Genomic DNA, 21,182 nt, shown 5'->3' with positions numbered 1-21,182 from the left:
TATGGATAATTATTATTATATATATATATATATATATATATATATTATTATAATTATTATATATATATATATATATATATATATATATATATTTTTTTTTTTTTTACGACACTAAATTGATGCAATTGAATGGAGCATTGGCGAGGCTGACAGAGTGGTGCGTCCAGGGCCACTAGAGAGAATTGTGTATTTGACCACTGCTGAGTAACGATCTGTTAAAACTCCGAGGAGTATATTTGATCACTGCTGAGTAACGATCTGTTAAAGTACAAGTAAATGACATGCATATTGTGTAAATGAACCGCTTGAGCAATAAAAAAAAAAACATGTTTGCCGTATATGAAGTAACAGTGCACTAGTATAAAGTTCTATCACTCTTTATGTGATCCTCGAAATGCCCACGACAAGTGAATATGCTCCCGCTGTACGTCCCAATACGTAAAGACGTCACCGTGTTTGGGTTTCGGCGCAAACGTGACCATGAACTCCACGTCGAGCGGGACGCCGCCGGACCAGCAACCTCAGCCTTCTCCCTACTACGGTGGCAAAGGCTGCGATAGAAGCATGTCCCGCTCCGACAGGTACAGGCCGCGTGTGGGAAACTCGTTTTTGGGTGTGTGTGTGTGCTTGTTGTACCGCGTTGCGACGCCGAAATGGCGAGGCACAAGGGGAGCTTAGCAGCAGGCTAACGCGGCTAGCTTAGCTCCCCACACAGCAGATAACGACGAAACCAAGACAAAGAGAGTGACGTCTTAAAAAGAAAAAAAATAAACAACACAAAAACTCTGTTAGGGAGTAGACGTCATTGGGTATTTATAACGTCCATTTCAGGAGAAAAGGATACAGCTGCTCCAGTGACAAATATACAAAGTGGCTGCTTATATTTTGGATATATTACACGAGATACCCGATTTAATTTCTTTTACGACAATGGAATGACCCAAATAATATATACATTTCGAAATTATTAATAGGGAAGAGCGTCCTTTACCGAACTTATTTCAAGGTATCGGGTACTCGTGAAGGCTCTGATACCGCAAAAATTAAAAAAATTAAATAAAAATCTGACATCGACGTCCTCCTCGCCAATAGGTGGCGCTACAAAGGTTTGACATGGGCAAATCCATATGTGCGCCAGAAAGAAAGAAAGAGGTCATTGTTCACAATGACGTCATTGTGTTGATTGAAATGCTGATGTATTAAAATTAGTAGCGCTATTTGTAAACGGTAGTATTAAAATTAGTAGCGCTATTTGTAAACGGTAGTAGTGAAATTAGTAGCGCTATTTGCAAACGGTATCAGTGAGAACTTGAGTGAATACTTGGACTGGTGTCTGTCTGGGGAAGAAAAATGGTGTCGTACGTTCCTAATAGCATTTGGTCATTTTCCATCAAAATCGATAGCTGTTTTTCATTATATCGACAAGTTGTTTGGCAATTAAAAATGTTTTTTTGATAAATGTGTTCAGTTGTAGAGTCCACCTGATGACGTCACAAAAGCAGAGGGCCGTGATTTCTTGTATGTTCTGCCGCGTGATGACAGCCTTACTCATGCGACTTGCAGCCCCACCTGTCAGCTGCCTCCCGGGCATCGTTGCGTATTCCTGGGGAGGGTCGGCCCCCCATCCCACCGCCCTCCCCCTCAAGCGCACCGACAGCAACAACCCTGTGGAGGATTTTTATTTGTTTAGTTTTTATTTAGGAGGGAGTTCCCCAAGTGAGCGGATTTCTTGTCCTGCCTCCACAGGAACAGCGGCAGCAGGTCCCACAAAGTTTTGAAATTATCCAACTGTTTTTGACTTCATTCACAAGCGGAGTTAGGTCAAAAATAAGTGAGGCTTATTTGAATAATTTTTTTAAAATTAAATGTAAGGCTTTGTGGAACCTGGAGTTGCTCCATTAAAAAAAAAAAAAAAAATCATAATAAATGCACGAAAGGAGCAGTGTGGGGTCGCTCTGAGCACAACGGGCATATCTGATGGCAGCAGGCACTCAAAATCACTCATTATTCTATGAATGCTGAAGAATAGAATATAAAGTATAGAATACAATGAGACATAATTACTTCTTCCACATTTCTTCATCAAATGTTCCAACATCAAACTGTTCTGCTCGTTCAGGACAAATTGGAAATTGTTCCCATAATTCCCAAAATTTAAAAACATTCCCAAAATAAGACATTTTACATAATGACTTCTACATTTCCTGACCTATTCGAACTTTTGAGTCTCACATTCTGTTTCTACATTTTTTCACAGCATTTCAATGCAGTCTTCAGCACTCACACGCCATTTCTGTCGAAATTGCGTTTTTTACTAATTAAAAGTCAAATATTTATACATGATTTCAAAATTAAAAATTTTTTCAATCAGCGGGAGTGGAGAAGATTCCCTGGACGCCCTCCCGTGCTGCATACCTCGCTGCTGCCCCCTGACACCCTCGTTGTCCCCCCAAAAGCGCACCGCCAGCCAGTCCCAGACGGAGCCCCCGCTGCTGAGGACCAACAATAGGACCATCTACACGGCTGGCAGGCCCCCTTGGTACAACGTCACTGGGACCACCTTCAAGGAGGCCTTTGTCATTGGTAGGAGAATTTTGAGTGAAGCTTGTTTGATAAAAGTGTTAGCAACGGCTTCGCTATAACGCTGTCACCGTCATCGACCCGTTGGCAGCCTAAAGGCAATGTTTGCAGTGCACAATCAGTAGCAACTTTAGCAATGTATTCACAAGTAAGATTTGGACTGCATTCTACTTCCCAGTCAGCAGTTTAGATACTAACTGAGCACTCCCAGCAATATTAAAAGATGTCGCACTAAGTATTTTGCAATATAAACTCAACACAAGATACCATTTTTTAAAAATGTATTGACTTGATAATGACTAACAAATTAACAACCGCTAAATAAAATACTGTACTGTATGACAGTCCACAAAACCTGAAGTGAAGTGTCGTGCACAATACTGTTTCGAAGGTTAGATGCACGTAGTGTGCCCGGTCAAAATTGCAATAGCCAGGACATACATGAACATCACAAAATACAGTCGAGCCGTTCGTGAGACACGTACAATAGATATAAAAAGTCTACACACCCTTGTTCAAATGCCAGGTTATTGTGAGATATATATATATAAAAGAGACCAAGCTAAATTGTTCCAAAACTTTCTCCACCATTAATGTGACCTATAACCTGTACGACTCAATTGAAAAGAAGTATTAGGCTCTTTTATAAAAAAAAAAAAAAAATTAATTGTAGTCACATCTTTAAAAAAAAAAAAAAAAAAAAAAAAAGCCATATTAGACTCCCATATGCCAAGATGGGGATGAACCTAATCACTTCACCTTCGAGCTAATAAATCTTCCGCATGGAGCTAATCAGGTTCCGTTTAAAGTCCATGTGAGTTTATTTGTATGCCTGGACAGGCAAGAAGCTAACGAGTTTCTGTTCAGGTCCATGAGAGTCTTTCCGTACCCCTAGACGGGCATGGTAATACGTTTCCGTTCAAGCCAATGCGGTCCTTCCCTTAGGTCTGTGTGGAGGAAGTGCTTCTGGGAAAACAACAGTAGCCAATAAGATCATCGAGGCGCTAGACATTCCCTGGGTGGTTCTGCTCTCCATGGACTCATTCTACAAGGTACTCAACGGCTGTTCAAATGCCATGTTTTTGTGATGTAAAAAATGAGACCATGGAAATCTTTTTAAAAGAGGGGGAGTAAAAATAAGCAACGGGATGGTATCACAGTTGTCTGTGCATTCTCCAAGGTACTCAACAAAGAAGAACAGGAGCTGGCGGCGAAGAGCGAGTACAACTTTGACCACCCCGACGCCTTTGACGTTGAGCTGTTGGTCAACGTCCTGCGAAAGCTGAAGAAAGGAAAAAGCATCAAAGTCCCCGTGTATGACTTCACATCTCACTGCAGACGCAAAGAATGGGTAGGTCATCACGTTTGTTGTTACTTTTCACAGCGAAACACTGTCCACAGCAAGTTAGGTTCAAGTCAAAAGTGATTCAAGACAGAATCGTTTTTCATCCAGATTGTTGCCTTTATGGTCATTTTTCGTCATCTTGATTTATTTATTTATTCCCCTCCCCCCACCCCATCTAAATTTTTAAATATTTTTGTTCATTTTTCATCAAGATTATTGCATTTGTAGTCATTTGTAGTAATTTTTTTCCCATCAAAATGATATTTTTTTCATTTTCCTCAAAATTGAATGTTCTAGGCATTTTTTGTCAATGTTTTATGATGATTCATCAGAAATGTTTTTCTTTTTTGTGACAATGGTAAAAAGAATTGTCTGTTTTTTTGTCGAATTTGTCATTTAAAAAAAAAATTTTAAATGTTTTTTTTTTTTTTAATTCCCATTTTTGGTCCTTTTTTGTCAAAATTGTCATCTTTAATTTTTTGTTAGTTTTTTTTATTTCTATTTCCAAATCATTTTCTTTTAAAATTTGGACAGTTTAATTTTTTCAATTTTTTCATCCAAATATATCAGATAAATTGTAAGTTCTATGTCAGATTTTAATTTTGTAATTTTTCATTGAATGTTTTTATGTCCAAATTTTCATTTTCAACAGATCTTTTGTATCCTGTTGGCGGTGTGTGACTCAAAAAATAAGATCTGTTAAAATTGACAATTTTGATGTAAAAACAGACAAGGCAAGAGTGAGTGCAAAGACTAATTGTGTTGGCTAAAGCTACTTTTTACATTATGACTGACTCCATGTACAAAAACAATGTCCGTTTTTATTTAATAATAACTTGTAGTATCGTCGTCATTGCTCCCCGGCATGTCACCGACTTGGTGTACATAATTAAAAGCACAACAACATCACCTCTTCCATTGATGTGCTAACTGTGCGCGCTAATGTGCTAATTATCAGAACGTTAGCACAAAGCCCCACCGCACCGCACGCGCACACGCGCTCAGGAAGCAATCCGGCAGCGACAACTGTTCTCTATTTCTTGGCGATGTAATTTCATGGCTGAAAGGCACAAAGCCTCATGGGAAATGGCCTGTCCACGCTCACAAATCCTTTCACGGGCGCTTTGCACCGGCTGCTGGTAATTAAAAGCCTGTAACAACCCCCATCTCTCCGCTCAAGGGTGCTGCACACCCTCCTTTCCACCCCCCCCCCACCCCCACGTCCTCCTCCTGTGGTCCATCAGCAACTTCAGTGTAGTTCGAGCGGCCACACTTGAGCGTGCAGACGACGCACTAAATCACGTGTGAGGAGAGGACGCGCGCGCACACATACTAAATGAAGCGATCGATAAACACTCATGGGTTTCTTTACAATTCACATAAAGCGCCGGCCGCTTTGTCTCGGCCGCGCTGCGCGTCGTTGGTCAGCTTTATCGACATCCACGCGACACTGATGGAGAAGCTGGCTGTTGACGGTGGCGCGCCCTCGGCTCCATTTTGTCTTTGAAGCTAACGTCTTTGTGCCTTTTATTCTCGTTAGCAGAATTTGCTCAAAAAGCCGTGCACAGTGGTAACTTGACTAACGTTTATTTGGTGCTGTGACGAAGCTCGTAACTACATAGCTCTGTGTTGCATAGAAACATAATCAAAAGAAGAAAGAGAAGAGAACAGCAAGGAAATTGTTTTTTTTAAATTATAATTACTGAAAGAACTGTTGTATTGTGCTTTTAAGGGGTGTGGCCTCACAAGTGATGTCAGAAGCCAGAGTCCTTCGTATTGGCTCCTTGTGTGCGGTGTTCTCATTTTGTATTCGCGTTTGACTGTTTGTCCCGCTCAATGAACAGCTAAGAGCGCATCAGCGACTGTGGCTCTCCTTACCCACGTGCGAGGATATGACAATGCCTTAAATGTTTTCCGTTTTCTTTGTTCTTCTCACTCGAGGATTGAGCGTTATCGGAAGCTCGCACGCAACTTAAAGGGGAAAACAAATGACCCAGCGACACCTCGTATCTAGAAAAAATACGCAAATTTGGGCACATGGTACGAGTAGTTATTGTAAGGCGGCCCTGATACATGCGTATACACACTGGCCACTTAATTAGGTATGTGGTCTAATACAGAAAGCAAGTCTTTGCAAAGTAACTAGTAAACATGACATTTATTTTACATAAATTGACTAATTTCTCCATGCAATTTTTTTGACAGAAAACACTTTGTATTGTTTTTAACATGAAATACATTCCTTTGTACTCTTTTGGACAGGAAAGAAGATTTGTATTTTTTAAACCGTACAAAGAAATTCATGTTTTTTTTTTTAATGAGAAAATTTTTACTTTTTTTTACTTTTATTATTCTAATAGACAAACAAAAAAAAGTGTGCATTAACAGCAAAGAACTACATTTCTTTGTACTGTTTTGGAAAGAAAACAAACACATTTCTTTGTGTATTAGTAGAACATAACCCAATTTCTGAATTATTTTAATCAAAAATAAAAAAATTATTTAATAGAAAACGAGATTTTCTTTGTATTATTTTGGACTGAAACTATACAGATGTCTTTGTATTATTTTGAACAGAAAAAAAATCATTTCTTACTACTGTGTTTGTTTATTTATTTCTTACAGAAAACTGTGTACGGGGCCAATGTTGTCATCTTTGAGGGCATCCTGGCCTTCGCCAACAAGGAACTGCTGAAGGTTTGTTTTGGGCTGCCTCCCTTTCTTTAAGTGTGCGCTGCCGCACCGCACTGTTGCGTGTGTGGCCGTGAGAGCTGGACCGTAGCGATAAGGCCGACGGTCTCCCACGGGATCGTCCGCCGTCACAGTTAATAACGACCCGTGTGTGGGCGGTGATGAATGGCGTTTGGCGACCACGCTCGTCCACCACTTCATTAGGTACGCTTGCGCTGTCCAATGAGGGCGAGACAATCGTTGAATATTTGGTTTGGTTTTGCCTAAGTCAATGACAACTTTAAGACACTCACGCCAACCTCGAGTTCAACCGTGCTGTTGGTCCAAGGAGTTAGTTACACTGCAAATTTAAATATAGTGTGGGTTAGATCACTTTGCAGCGGTGTTGAAGGCAACACTTGGGCCAGAATATTAGGAACACCTCACAATACAGTACCGTTAATCACATGTCACTAATTAACTAAAAAAAATGGTCGGAAGCCTGTAGGATGTTCTTAAGCGGATCTCGCTCCTCATGGTCTCCATCTTGTGGCAGGTGGGCTGTTCAGATTTGCAGGAGGCGCGACGGTCTCGGCTCATTGTGCGACTGAGTTATACGCGCACTCTGGTCCAAATCACACGGCAGTGCCTTTTCATCTGGCCGCCCTCAATACGTCCTCTTTTTTTTTTCAATTTTATTCTTCATCATCGTTGTCAGAATTTGTTTTCTCCACATTTATTTTTTTGATATATTTATTTATTTTTGCTGGGTGACAGGATGACTTTAAAGAGACAAAAGTGGACACTTATTACTCAAGCATAAGTAAACTATATTACTTCCCGTATACCAACATGCAACATCTAAATCTTTCTTTTTTTTTGTTTTCTTGTTTTGATTAGATAAAATTTTCTTCTAATTTCTCCCGCAATGCCGCTCTTTGTATTTGTGTGGCCAGCTGCTGGACATGAAAGTGTTTGTGGACACCGACTCCGACATTCGGCTCACGCGCCGGCTGAAGCGGGACGTGTCGCAGCGCGGGCGGGACATCGCCGGCATCATCAGGCAGTACAACAAGTTCGTCAAGCCGGCCTTCGAGCGGTACATCGAGCCCACCGTGCAGCTGGCCGACATCGTGGTGCCCCGAGGTCCGCTCGGCTCGACTCGCGGTGACCTCGTGATTTTTAAAACGGGACGCCGGGACCTGATCTTAACCCCCCCATTGTGTCCGGCCGCAGGCGGCGACAATTTTGTGGCGCTGGATTTGATCGTTCAGCACGTTCACAGTCAGCTGGAGAAGGTAATGCCAAATATTCTTCCCAACCAATGATAAGACCTATTTCCACCAAGCAATACAGTACACTCGAGGACACCTTTTCTTGTGTTGAAAAGGTTCATTGATACTTTCTGGTTGGTGTATGTTCACAAAAGGCAAGGCTTGTTTAATTCTTGATTATCAGAACTCAACCTATGAAAACAAGCATGTTGGGACTGCATTCACGCCACCAATCAGAAGCAACCTCTCCAAAAGGGAGGGAATATACGGTAGAATGAATTAATATGAACGGACAGCAGAGAGGGGTCATTCCGACCTGGTTGTGTAATGTACGAAAACATGTTTACACCAGTGAATTGAATATATCCCGTCGTTGGTGCGATTGTCCTCACGCTTCCGAGGATGGGAGTGGACTTCCTAGAATGCTTGGTGTGGCTTATAAGAGGCTGTGCGTTCGTTGAGTAAAGGAACAGATCGCTAGCCTCAAACTTCTTGGTGTCCGTTCTTGCTCTTTCTGTTTGGTACGACATAAGCAAGGAGAAAGAGATCCTCCGTTATTGTATTGTTCACTTTGTTGCCGGCGTGCTTTGAGGTCCGCTGGCGTCATTTAGCGTTTTATGCTTTCAAGCCTTCAGGTGTACTGGATCACTTGGTGGGAATGTGGCGGCTGTTAGCCTTTTTATTTATTTATGTAAAAAATATATATATATTTGGAGTCACTATTGTTCTGGTTGTGGCTTTTCCAGAAGTGACTTTCTTCAGGCTTCTGATTGGCTAATTGGCTTTGCATGTCATTTGTCAATGGGGTTAATAGGGTTCAAATGTGCGTGCAGAATTGGTCAAATTGAATTCAATAATAAAATGTTGTAACTTTTATAAATCATTTCATTATGATTACGTAAACAACTCTTTAAAAATAATGTTGAACTCATATATAACATTGTTGCCTAATATTTCGTATTTCAATACAATAAATTACAATAAATTCACCAATTAGAGTGAGATGAATGAAAATGAATACTTACAGTAGGAAAGAAAATTGGCTAAATGACTGCAACAAATATTACAGGAGGCTTGATTATGCAAATGCTCGGTGGCCTGATTTAAGAATCTTCGTGTATCGGATGAGTGGTCCACTAATACACACACACACACACACACACACGCACACACACACACACACACACTTGTGTTGACTGAATGCAGGCGACTTCACCACTTTTGTGTGTGCGTGTGTCTATGTCCTTCCTGTACGTGCACGGCCCTCCCGCCCCGCGTGGCTGAATGCTGTGTGACCGTCCCAGCGGGAGATCACTGTGAGGTACAACTCTGTTTACTACTACTACTGCTACTAACTAAACTTGTCAATTGAAAAGCTTACATTGAACTCACTTTCAAACTAAAATCACCTCCGTGGCCGAAACCCCATCTCAGAAAAGCTTTTAACATGAAAATGAAAAATCAAATCCTTTCAAACTAAGCCTTATCCTTTAAAGGCTTTCAACATGATCACAAACGTCCTTTCTAGCTACTACTTTGCCTCAAAATGAAAATTCAGCGTTAACGCAAACCAACTTTCAAATTTAAACACCCTTTTCTAACTACAATTGTCCTCTGAAATCCCATGTAACACTTGAAGACTTTCTTTCAAGGTCAAATTCTTCCTATTTAACATTATACTGTCTCCCATACAGCAAATTGAAGTGTTCTTTCAAATGAAAGGCTTTCATTTTGAAGTGCGAATGAGCAGTGTGACTCAGATCGTCATTTCAACAACAACAAAATCCATAGTGAGCCTCGCAGCTGCGATGCTGTCGGCTGTTTTATTGACTTTTTCCCCCTCTTCTTCTGTCCTCTCCGATGCGCATCGTCACTTCCTGTCACACGACCCTTCTTCAGGGGAAGCTGCGCTGGGATATGTGAGGCACCTTGTTGCACTCTGACCTTGTTTGCCGTGAATTTCCACACGCCTGCGACTTGCTAGAACAAACGCAGCTTGCGTGCTTTTTTTTTTAATTTATTTTTTTTCCCTTTTTGCTGTGTGGCGAACGCCATCCAGCGGTTGGTGGCTTAAAGCAGCAGCACTCGCTGGACACTCGATTAGGTACTAATGAGATCACATGCAGTACATGCAAGAGCTGCTCTCGTATTGGATGTCATACCGTTGAGTCGTACCTAATGACGTGGTCAGTGACATTACGCTTGAACTGCTTGTTGTTGCAAAAAAAAGCGAACCGTTGGGACCGTTGTAATACGGAATCACTAACACTTGGCAAATTTAGCCTAACAACAAATTTACTGCGGACCGCTTGCTCACTTTAACAGCTGACCGTTGCTTATATTATTTGAAATGTTAACTTTTTTTTTTTTATCTTGTTGTTGTGCTTTTCCTTTTTTGTAGTGCTTGTTTTCTTCATTTGTATGTTGTGCTTGTTTGTCCAAAAAGGTGCCTGTGAATGAAATGAATTATTATTATCGATTAACGAGATATATTATGAATGTTTGTCACAATTTAAAATCGTTTCCAAGTGCATATGAAATGCTTTTTGGTCTCTGGCTCTGTCTGCTTTATTAAAAATAGGCAGTCTGACAGGCTTGCATTGGAAGGGACTCAGCGCCACCTGCTGGTGCTGATAGAAAATTTTTTGGGACAGATTGGTGAGTTTATTCGTGGAGGAGCTATTTTAAAAAAAATTTTTTTAAAAGTGTTTAAATTATGTATCACTCTTTTTAGTTATTTTTAAATTAGATTATTTAGAATGAATTTGGCGGCACGGTGGCCGACTGGTTAGAGCGTCAGCCTCACAGTTCTGAGGACCCGGGTTCAATCCCCGGCCCCGCCTGTGTGGAGTTTGCATGTTCTCCCCGTGCCTGCGTGGGTTTTCTCCGGGCACTCCGGTTTCCTCCCACATCCCAAAAACATGCAATAATTGGAGACTCTAAATTGCCCGTAGGCGTGACTGTGAGCGCGAATGCTTGTCTGTTTGTATGTGCCCTGCGATTGGCTGGCAACCAGTTCAGGGTGTACCCCGCCTCCTGCCCGATGACAGCTGGGATAGGCTCCAGCACGCCTGCGACCATAGTGAGGATAAACGGCTCAGAAAATGGATGGATGGATGAATGAATTTCTATTACAATTAAGCAATTCATTAAAGTAAATTAAATTACATCAGTTACAATAACTCAATCAACTAATTATTTAATTTGATATAGTTAAATAAAGGAATGAATAGAGAATACATTTTAATAACTAATTTCAAGGGGGGGGAAAAACGGCTCAATGAATGTAAGAAATATTTGCAGATTATTAATGGGGCTGGCACTGGCAGTATTTACATTGCCTGCCCCCTAAAAAAAAAAGTGACCATTGAATTTACATGAGACTGATTTTCTTCTTCGTACCTCACGAATGGATCAACGGCTTGTTTGTTACACGTCAATCAAAGGGATTTGATTTGCAGGTCTGCTCTGGCGTCGGCTCACCAAGGTCAGCCCCTACCCGACACTCTGAGCGTCCTGAAGAGCACGCCGCAGGTGCGCGGCATGCACACCATCATCAGGTAACCCGGTGATGAGCCTAACTGAGCTCGGGTTTTGTTATTTTTACTACCCGCTCCGTCATCGCTTCATTAGGAACAAGGAGACCAACCGCGACGCGTTTGTTTTCTACTCCAAAAGATTAATGAGGCTCCTGATCGAACACGCCCTCTCCTTCCTGCCCCTCAAGGTCCGCGTTTGTTTTCTTAAGTGTCTTCATTTAACGCTTTACCAGCAGGGATAACTACTACTACTTCTTCTCGGTTACAGCCCGTATCCGTGGAGACGCCTCAGGGTGGCGTCTACCACGGCAGGAGGCTGAGCGGTAAACGAGTAAGTCTCTTTTCTTCATTATGCGTTCTCCGACAACTTTATAGGGAGATACTTCATGCGTCCCGTGAGAGAAATCTAATTGTCACAGCAGCAATATTCACACGCATACGCTTGTGTTAATAATGTAGCACAACCAACAAATTACTCGCCAGGCACATACAGAAAAACAAAAATTCACAGGGATATACATTCCTAGTCATTTCTATGGAGATTAAAATACATGAAGTAAATCTTTATAGTGCGTAAGATTTTCTATACAGTATAATATCATCTGATGTATTGTTGAGTGTGTTGTTGTGGTGTAGATCACAGGCGTGTCCATCCTGAGGGCAGGCGAGACCATGGAGCCGGCACTCAGGGCCGTGTGCAAAGACATCCGACTGGGGAAAATCCTCATCCAGACCAACCTCGACACGGGCGAACCTGAGGTGCGCCGCCTCTCGACCGCCGTTATATTCTACTGCTCAGTAAGATATTTATGACAAATAAATGTCTCGTGTGTCGCGAGTGTAGCTGCACTATCTGCGGCTGCCCAAAGACATCAGTGAGGATTTTGTCATCCTGATGGACAGCACCGTGTCCACCGGGGCCGCTGCGCTCATGGCCGTCAGAGTTCTGCTGGTGGGTACGCCCATTGTCATCCACGCTCCGGAACTGCAGGGGGAAGCGCCTGCGCCTCTCAAAAGAATCGTTAGCGAGGAGTCGGAAGGGAACGCGCTGTCGATGAATAAATGAATGCTGTGAAAGATTTGGTGCATTTGAAGTTGACGCTGTCGATGTTGAAAGGACCACGACGTGGCCGAGGACAAGATCTTCTTGCTGTCGCTGCTCATGGCGGAGACGGGCGTCCACTCGGTGGCCTACGCCTTCCCCAAAGTGCGCGTCATCACCACGGCCGTGGACAAGGAGGTCAACCACCAGTTCCACATCATCCCGGGCATCGGTGCGAAACACACACAAAAGCAAAACGATCTCATTTTTTTTAAATAAAGACGCGTCTGACAGGGTTGTGGTTAGAATGACTGGTTGCTAATAGCAGGAAAGCGTATTTCACTGGCTCACCCTTGCATGATATGCCCCCTTTAAAGCTGTCACATCTTGTCTGCCTCGAAGGTAATTTTGGCGATCGTTACTTCGGCACCGACGCTCCCTCGGACTGGTGCGAAAGTGACGACGGGGTGGACTTGTGACGAGACGCGAAAACAAAACATCGCTGAGCCTCCCAGGTCCGCAGAACAAACACGCGTGCCAACAAATACTTGATTTTCTTTCATTACCAGTAATGTGTTCATGTTTTATTTTCATCTGACGAAGAGCCTTTGACTTTAAAAAGGGACATCTTGATCTTTATCTATTTAATGTTCTATCTACAAAGCGACATCAGAAGGAGCCCCATTTTTTTGAAAATCCACTGAGCATTTACACTTTTTCCCACTAAAACCACGTGGATTCGACAGTAGTTTATGAAGAAAGTATTGTCTTTGATGTAACCATAGCTACCCCGGATGATTTGTTTTAGTGGAGCAGCTTTTACGGCTTCCGGGTTGCGTTGACAGAAGCGTTCCGACTGTACGCACGTTTGTGTTGCGTGATCATGTTTCTGTCACTTCATTCAGTGTTTACCGCTGCCCATTTTCTAGTACTTTAAGGACATTATGGTGCGGACTTCCTCTAAGAATTACAAAAAAATCTTTGTACTTGAATTACAAAACTATTTGTTTTTGGTTTACTTGTTATATACTGAATGTATTTTATGGCGCCGTTCATTATATTTGTATAATTTGCAACCTCTCATCAGCCAAAGGAAACCTTTAGTTACAAAATGAGTGTCAGTGGTGTTAATGCTGCTGTTGTTCATTTTAACGTGTTTCCTGCCAGTATCATTGAGCAAAGATGGCTAAACTTCTTATTCTATTCTCTGGATTTAAATCTAAACCTCAACTGTGTGTCAGCCATTTTGAATGTTTTAATTTATTTTATAATTGACTGACTGTGACTTTACAGCCTCGTATCCCGACAAATGTTACGATTTCATATGATGGCCTTCATTTTTGGTGAGGCTGCATTTCATCTGCTCCGCTCCACTGCGCCCTTGAAGGGAATGTGCCCCTCATGGAGTGTCGGTCAAATAAAATATTTCTTGTTAATATTTTTGTTTCATTTGTGTGTTAAACTTCATCACATGCTTATCTTTTGGTCTCAAACGTGAGGTATTGTCCACCGGGGTGCCGAACACTTCCTGTTTGCGTGTTTACAGGGCGGAAGTGACGAAAGCTTCCTTCGCGTGTGGCCTTCAATAGAGTAGGAGACTATCTCTGTGGCGGTCGTGCGTTTAAAAGTCAACCCTGGCGCGCACGAATACATTTATCCCTCATGTTTACAGTTTTGCTCGTTTTTGGCAGCTAATTACGTCCTTTTGAACGTTTTCGAGTTATTTTCATGGCTAATGTTTTTTATTTTTATTTTTATTTTTTTTAAACATTTTACAACTAAATGTAAGTGTAATCTTTCAAGGGGTAGACGTACGATTTTTGCGTGGGCCGGTGAAGGTAAGTGAACGCATCATAAAGCCTGCTCGGAGTGAGGCTGATTCAGAAGCAGGTACGTAAACGTTTCACTGCTTTTATCCCCAAACGCAGTCAGCAGAATCGCGATTTTGTGCTCATGCAAGCATTTCGAGCGACTACCGAAACATGAAAGTTTGCTGTCGTAGAATTCCCGCTTGTTCGGCTCTCGTTTCAAAGTACCCGGAGCGGCACGTGACGCCCACATGTCATTCGGAAACGCAAGCATTTAAAAGTGAATGCATTGTTTTTGCAAACGCACTCGTTCGTCACGGGCCGACGACATCTTCCCACTTTCCTTTGGTAACCGCTGTGCCGTTCGGTGTCGTGTATCTTTTTTCAAACAATGACGGAATCACGCCAATCCACTCCTGTTAAATCATGGTTTTGCGTCATATTTGTCTATAGTTCTAATAAATGGCTCACATTGTGACGATGGATGCATTTCATGTCCAGCCTAGCAATTGAATTATCGACGTCACGTCACTTATTCGCATTCTCTGACTTGAGTGGAATCACGTTGGTCCTCACTTAAGCAATAAAGTATTCGGAGTAGTTTAGGGTTGCAGTGCTATCACACTTCGACATCCCTGACAGCTGAAATAAATATCTTTTGATATGAACATTTGACTGAGTACTCGAGATTTATGTATGCAGATAGATGATAACACTAAACTGGATCGGAGTTCTTTTCCCGGTCTCATTTGTTGATGACAACGTTGGAGTTATTGTTGTGTTTGTGTTGTTTGGTGTGACAGTGAGGATGGCGGGCCTGTGGCGGTCCTACCAGGCCTTGATGGCAAGACGCCCCTGGACGGTGCAGATTGTGACCGCCGGTCAGAGCCCACCACACAAACTTGACTTTCACCTCAACTTGGGCTTGTGTGTCGTTAATGACACAAAAGTCAACAGAAGCAAAAGAACTTCGGACGTCACACGCACGTTTGTACACGAATGGCGGTCAGTGGCACAAATCAACATGTTCGCTCCAAGGACACAAATATTGTCACACAGCTCTTAATTGATCGATCGATCAATCAATCAGAAATCGGACAGCGCACCAATCCCCACTTCATACACTCCAAACATTTTGTAGAAAGTCTTTATTTCAAAACTCCTGGTTTGAAACCTGAACCCTGTCTTCAGGCCCCACTTGAAAACCTTACCCAGGCTTGAAACCCTAACTTTGTCTTGATCCAATTTCCGTCTTAAGACCTTAATGTCCACCCGCTGGCTTGAAACCTCAATTTTAAACCCCTGGGAACTTTTCTATCTGCAAACAGTGCCATATCTACTCCCTGTCGGTGTCCCAATACTTTTGACTATATAGTATATGTACTATGTAATTATTAGGGCATCTTTCAACCTACAAGTATAAGTCATATTCTTCTTTAGAGACTCCTAATTACTTTGACAGAAATGTTTTGGATTTCTATCGGGAATAGAACAGTCCTCGTGCATTCACACTGTTGACCACTCGATGGCGCCATTGTATCTTACATCTGTGCGCCAACTAAACCTTTGAGTTTGTTTTTAAGAATCCTGTTTTACATTTCATATTATATACACACACTCCCTGATTTTATGACGTTAAGATGTACAAACCAATTCAAACACATTTCCAAAGATGGAGTCCATAGATGGATGCCCCATCAAAAATATTTTCGGGGCAGGCGAGAGGAGATGCGGCAGTAAAACAGGCCAAAATCCTGATGAGGCAGGGGCAAGCGAGTACGCATGATCATGTATTTCTCACCAAATATTTTAACGTCGGTAAACATGGCGGCTGGCGTGCGTTCGTGCAGGCTCCCTGGTGGGCGTGGGCGACGTCATCTCGCAGCAACTGATGGAACGACGCGGACTCGCTCGCCACGACGTGCGCCGCACAGCCAAGATGATGAGCATTGGATTTGTCTTTGTGGTGAGTTTCCTCATGCCTTCCAGAGATCCTTTTTAAAAATGATTTAAACTAGCGGACTCTATAGTTGACAATTTGAAAATCAGTACAGCGATTAGCACAGCCGTGGACATTTAGACGAGTACTTCCCGTCCGAAGGGCCCGGTCGTCGGCAGCTGGTACAAAATTCTGGACCGCCTGGTGGCTGGAGGAGGCAAGAGTGCGGCCATGAAGAAGATGATGATCGATCAGGTCAGGAGGTCCCGCAACGCGATATTCGAATATTTCAGAAATGATGGATTCTATCTTGTGTGTCCAGTTGTGCTTCGCTCCGTGTTTCTTGGGTGCCTTCCTGGCTCTGTCGGGCGTTCTGAACGGGCTCAGCGTGCGGCAGAACGTCGCCAAGCTGCGCCGGGTGAGACTGTTCGTCAATGTCAATCGTATTTATTTCGATCGAACGCGCACGCGCACACACGGCAGCGTAACTTTCTGTAGCGTGAATCATAACCTACCTTCCGTGGACAACAAATTCAAAGTACAAAAAAAACAAAAAAAAACAAATCCAGGACAAGATGCATATTGTATTTTTTTTTACATGATGTGTTGTATTCACAAAAATGTGTTGTCAGACGCAATATGGATATTATATCTTTTATCAAGGGGACATTTTGTCTGTTCTTCACCGAGAACATGCAGAGCTCCTTTCATCGTCACACTTTTGCTTATCTGTCCACATGTCACACTTCGTCTTTGTAATCACGCCGAAGAAACCAAAGTAACTGCGAGCATTCCAGCCAAAGCGCAAGTGTCGGCGCGCGCAAAATGCGTGCGTGTGTTTGCGTGCGCGTTAGCCGTTCAAACACTCCTCTGCTCAATTATTGACGCCGGGAGGCGGGGCGGCCGACTGGTGTTGTCACGCAGGACGCAAAACAAATGACAGAGCGGATGCTGTTCAAACGCACGCACGCACGCACACACTCGCACTATTGGAATTGGACACACTTTGCTGCTGCCGTTGGCCTGAGATATTTACGGCCATAATGTCGGTGCCGCACTCTCCTCGTGGGGGAAAATGTCCTCTGCTGAGATTCCACAAAGAAAACTCTAAACTAGTTCCACTCCAGTCCTCTTGGTGGCGGTAATGCGCGTTATGAAATAACTGCCAAACACCACGCGCAAGCTTTTTTTCACCACAGCGTAAGGTTGCTACTATTGAGTATTTTTAGAATCGAGCATTCTATCGGTTATCCCATCGACTAGTCGAGTCATCGGTTAAATGTTGATTTTGCTAACGTGCGTGTGAGGTCCGGTGGCGTCAAAATATTAGAAACAGTTGAGTATGACACAATAGGTTTTGTTGCAGCGTGGCCTCGAACGCAGCGTGTCAAGCGCCCCATTGTAATATTGCCCACGTTCCGCAAATCTCGTTGACGCATGGAAATAAGCGGAGTGCAAAAATGTGTCGGATGATAATTAGAAACACGTTTTACTCTGATAGCAAAGGCTTGCATGCGCAACTTGGCATTTGTGTTTTTACGTGCAGTGACCTTCAACTACATGACACGTGCACTGCGCGTGCGCATATGTGTGTGTTCATGTTGTTATTGTGATGTTTTCACAGGACTACACAGACGCGCTTATCTCAAACTATTATGTAAGTTTCCATTGATTTTATACAATTCATTTAAAAGTCGGTGTTGTTGTTTTGATGCGTTTTTGTCGGTGTTTGTGTGTATTTTGTGTGTCAGCTATGGCCACCGGTGCAGAATGGCCAACTTCTACTTCATCCCACTGCACCACAGGTCGGTATCATACTCCACTGTCTCCAAATTGCTGCACTTTGCCCTCAGTCTCCACTTGGATCAGATTTTACTCACACAAATAAAGACACATTATGATGTTAGCGGCGCTCGATGCCGTGCGTTAGCTCTTCAAGCTGCCGTATTACAGTCCGCAGTCTCCACTCTGCCCTCATTCTCCTGTCGGATAAAATTTGGTTCCCACAAACAGACACAAATGCTAACGTTAGTGGATCCCGTTGCTGTGCCTCAGCTCTGGACGCTGCAGTAGTATACGCCAGTTTCCACTTTGCCCTTAGTCTCTTCTCAGATAAATGTACCCCCCTAGTGGGCAATTTCAGGAGAATTGTATTTAAATGTTTTCATTTTTTGTAACCCAAGTGAAAGTTTTGAATCTGAAGACGTTTGTGACGCTCTCAGGTTGGCTGTGGTGCAGGTGGTGGCTGTGGCCTGGAACTCCTACTTGACCTGGAAGGCCAACACCTTGTGATGCGCCGGCGCCGCCATCTTGTTTTTTGTTGTTGTTGTTGTTGTTGCTCGAATCATACTGCGGCTCCTCGACAATAGACTTCACCAGACTGACTCATCGCTCAATGACGGGATGACACATTTAACACAATTATGGAAATCACACTCACAAACATCCACTTCCTGGTTGGTGTGTCACTAAAGCGTTGAACAACAGTATTACAAGTTTAGTTCTTTGTGTAAGCCCTTTTTAGATCTTTCCTAATTAAAAAAAAAAAAACTTTCTTTAAAAATTGTTGCCATTGTGAATATGTAGGCAAAGCTAATTGTGACTAAATAAAAAAATGATCTATCTTAAATAGGGTTTGCAGCAATACAAAAAAAAAAGCCCATTAAATACATATATACATACACACACAGCTTGCTGAAAAAACATTTATTTCTCTTGTAAGTGAACTTATGTAAATGTTTAGGCACAACAATAGTGTGACTTTATTTTTAGATGTTTGTGTGTGTGTGCGCGCGTGCTGTTGTATGAAAATGCACTTGTGGGTGCGTGAGAGTGTAAATGTGTGTGTGTGTGTGTGTGTGTGTGTGTGATAGCTAGTGCCAGTGACGTAACGGAGTGTGTGTATAAAAACTCAGTGTGCGCTCCATCCTGCGCGCACACGACGCTCAGAGGAACCCTGAGCCTGCACGAGGAACACAACAAGTAAGTTGGTTTTTTTTGCACCCGCATTTAATACCATAATTTAATCAAGTTTTACTATAAAATTGAAATATTTGTGATTTCTTGGCACCTTCTTGCCTTAAAAACATGATGTCGATTCTATACAAGTTTGTACCATGTTAATAATAAAATATGCGGTGAAAGTTAGTTAAATAAAAAAAAAGTTAGTTTGATGCATTCTGAAGCCGAAAGTCAAAACATTTACGAATGTTTTATTTGTATAGTGATTAAAAATGGCAAGAGTTGATATGTGATCTATTTTTTTTTTTGCTTAGATATTAAAACTAGGTACATGTTTGAAAACTGCCTACATTTTTGTATCGCTTTTGGTCGTGCTAAGAAAAAAATCCATTTGTAATTTTTTCTGTTATTTTTATTCATTTATTTTGATTTTCCCAAATAGATTATTTTGTTCATGTTCTCACTATTTGTAATTAAATTTTTTTGTATTTTCTTTTCATTACATTTGTAATTTCTGTCCCAAAATGTTTTTAAATGTTTTAGTTTTACGTACTCTACCAAATCATGTTTTTATGTTTTAAGATTTTTCTTTTTTTCATACTTTTAAATGAAAAGTTGACTGTATTTGTCTTTAGTTTTTGCGCGAGTAAATGACTAAAACGTGTTTTTTCCCCGCCTATTAGTTTTTGATTAAGTATCTAATTTTCTCACTATACAGTTGATAAAAAAATATTTTTCATTTTAAGTTTTGTGATATTTAACAAAGTTTTCCCAAACATTTCAAGCGTTTTCTCCCATTGTTTTCTTTTTTTGTATTTTTTAAATTCTCAATTTTCTCTGAATTCACTTCTTTTTCCCCATGCAAGCAAATGAGACTTTGAGCCTGAGTTAACTTGACTTTGTTAATCGTGTTGGCGGAACCACATTTGAATAACATCAATGACTTTTCATTTCGGTAACTTGAGTGCACTTGACCGAATGAATTATGGTTTTGTGTGCGCGCGCAGACATGCAGTGTCGGTCCGCGCTCGTCCTGTCGTCGCTCCTCCTGTCGGCGCTCCTCCCTCCTCCTCCAGCCTCCTCCGCCGCCGCCGGCCGCCTGCGGACCCCGCAGCCGGCCCCGACGCACCTGAGGGCGGCCGCCGGCGGGAACGTCGCCGCCGCCCGTCTGCTCAGTTTCGGCGTCCCGCGACTCATCCTCAGGGGGACACCGGAGGAGGAGGAGGAGAATGATGATGATGATGATGATGACGTGAATGACGAAGAGCCGAAGTTCAAGATGCGCAGAGAGTTTGCGCCGCTCTCCATCGACCTGACCTTTCACCTCTTGAGAAACATGATCCACAATGCGCGCACGGAGGAGCACCGGATGCGCGCAGAACTCAACCGGAAAGTTCTTGACGAGGTCGGAAAGTAAAAAAAAAAAAAAAAAAAAAAAAACATAAGTCGCCCGGAGTTGTGACGTCACCCAGGCTTCATACACGCAAGCACTGCAGTAAAGATAATCAAATAGTGTAAATAGAATCAGTTCAGCGATAATCTATTCCTAGAAGATAAATTAAGAGGCGGGACCTTGACTTTTGAAACCAGCGAGTGACGTTGACTGTCACATGACGGATGACATCATTGTTGACTTTGCTGCAGTTTGTTCATCAGCAATGTGTTTTTATTTGACTGTCATCATATCAGCAAGAGAAAAAAAACAAAATCTTCCTTCAATCTTTTCACATTGTCTTTTGTCATTTCTTATTTTGTAATAAAAAAAAATGGACTCACTCGAACTACTTTTGTGTAATAAAGTCATTAAGTCAGTAATATTTATAAACAAAAATGTCCTCTTGGAACATTTGTTTAACATTCTCAAATCGTCTTTGTACAACAAAATGAAAAGGAATGGCATTAATCTGTGGCCCCTCCCCCCTAAAAAAAATGTGGAGGAAAAAGGGAAATCGTACTGTATAATATTGTACTATACAAAAACATAGCAATTACATAATTATATAAAGATTTTTTTTTTTAAACGT

The 21,182-nt window shown here is 42.2% G+C and overlaps 3 protein-coding genes across 5 annotated transcripts; all 3 read left to right on the top strand.

The window, feature by feature from the left end:
- The first annotated feature begins 466 nt into the window (after nucleotides 1-466).
- si:ch211-243j20.2 (uridine-cytidine kinase-like 1) lies at nucleotides 467-13,888 on the top strand. Of its 3 annotated transcripts, none has more exons than XM_061704273.1 (15): nucleotides 467-581; nucleotides 2,372-2,583; nucleotides 3,526-3,632; nucleotides 3,761-3,931; nucleotides 6,551-6,622; nucleotides 7,552-7,741; nucleotides 7,832-7,893; nucleotides 9,174-9,190; nucleotides 11,331-11,429; nucleotides 11,548-11,596; nucleotides 11,677-11,739; nucleotides 12,045-12,167; nucleotides 12,253-12,360; nucleotides 12,526-12,682; nucleotides 12,853-13,888. In XM_061704273.1, the coding sequence occupies exons 1-15, from the start codon at nucleotides 481-483 to the stop codon at nucleotides 12,927-12,929; spliced, it is 1,608 nt and encodes a 535-aa protein (XP_061560257.1). In that variant the 5' UTR covers nucleotides 467-480; the 3' UTR covers nucleotides 12,930-13,888. The 3 variants fall into 3 exon arrangements, with proteins under 3 accessions (XP_061560257.1, XP_061560256.1, XP_061560258.1); XM_061704272.1 differs by having other exon boundaries at nucleotides 11,503-11,596; XM_061704274.1 differs by lacking the exons at nucleotides 9,174-9,190; nucleotides 11,548-11,596; nucleotides 11,677-11,739.
- Nucleotides 13,889-14,036: 148 nt separating this feature from the next.
- mpv17 (mitochondrial inner membrane protein MPV17) lies at nucleotides 14,037-18,778 on the top strand. Its single transcript, XM_061705005.1, is given in 8 exon segments — nucleotides 14,037-15,139; nucleotides 16,109-16,224; nucleotides 16,360-16,452; nucleotides 16,520-16,615; nucleotides 17,822-17,854; nucleotides 17,949-17,966; nucleotides 17,968-18,002; nucleotides 18,420-18,778. Coding segments are annotated over 8 exon segments (636 nt in total). The 5' UTR covers nucleotides 14,037-14,964; the 3' UTR covers nucleotides 18,490-18,778.
- A 94-nt stretch (nucleotides 18,779-18,872) lies between these two features.
- Nucleotides 18,873-20,931, top strand: uts1 (urotensin 1). The gene is made up of 2 exons (XM_061705006.1): nucleotides 18,873-19,179; nucleotides 20,166-20,931. Exon 2 carries the CDS (start codon nucleotides 20,168-20,170, stop codon nucleotides 20,573-20,575), a length of 408 nt encoding a protein of 135 aa, XP_061560990.1. The 5' UTR covers nucleotides 18,873-19,179; nucleotides 20,166-20,167; the 3' UTR covers nucleotides 20,576-20,931.
- The last annotated feature ends 251 nt before the right edge of the window (nucleotides 20,932-21,182 follow it).

Source organism: Phycodurus eques, chromosome 18 (assembly GCF_024500275.1).
Source record: "Phycodurus eques isolate BA_2022a chromosome 18, UOR_Pequ_1.1, whole genome shotgun sequence".
Classification (NCBI taxonomy): domain Eukaryota; kingdom Metazoa; phylum Chordata; class Actinopteri; order Syngnathiformes; family Syngnathidae; genus Phycodurus; species Phycodurus eques.
Note: the sequence above shows the minus strand (reverse complement) of the source record. Positions and strands in the feature narration are given on the sequence as shown.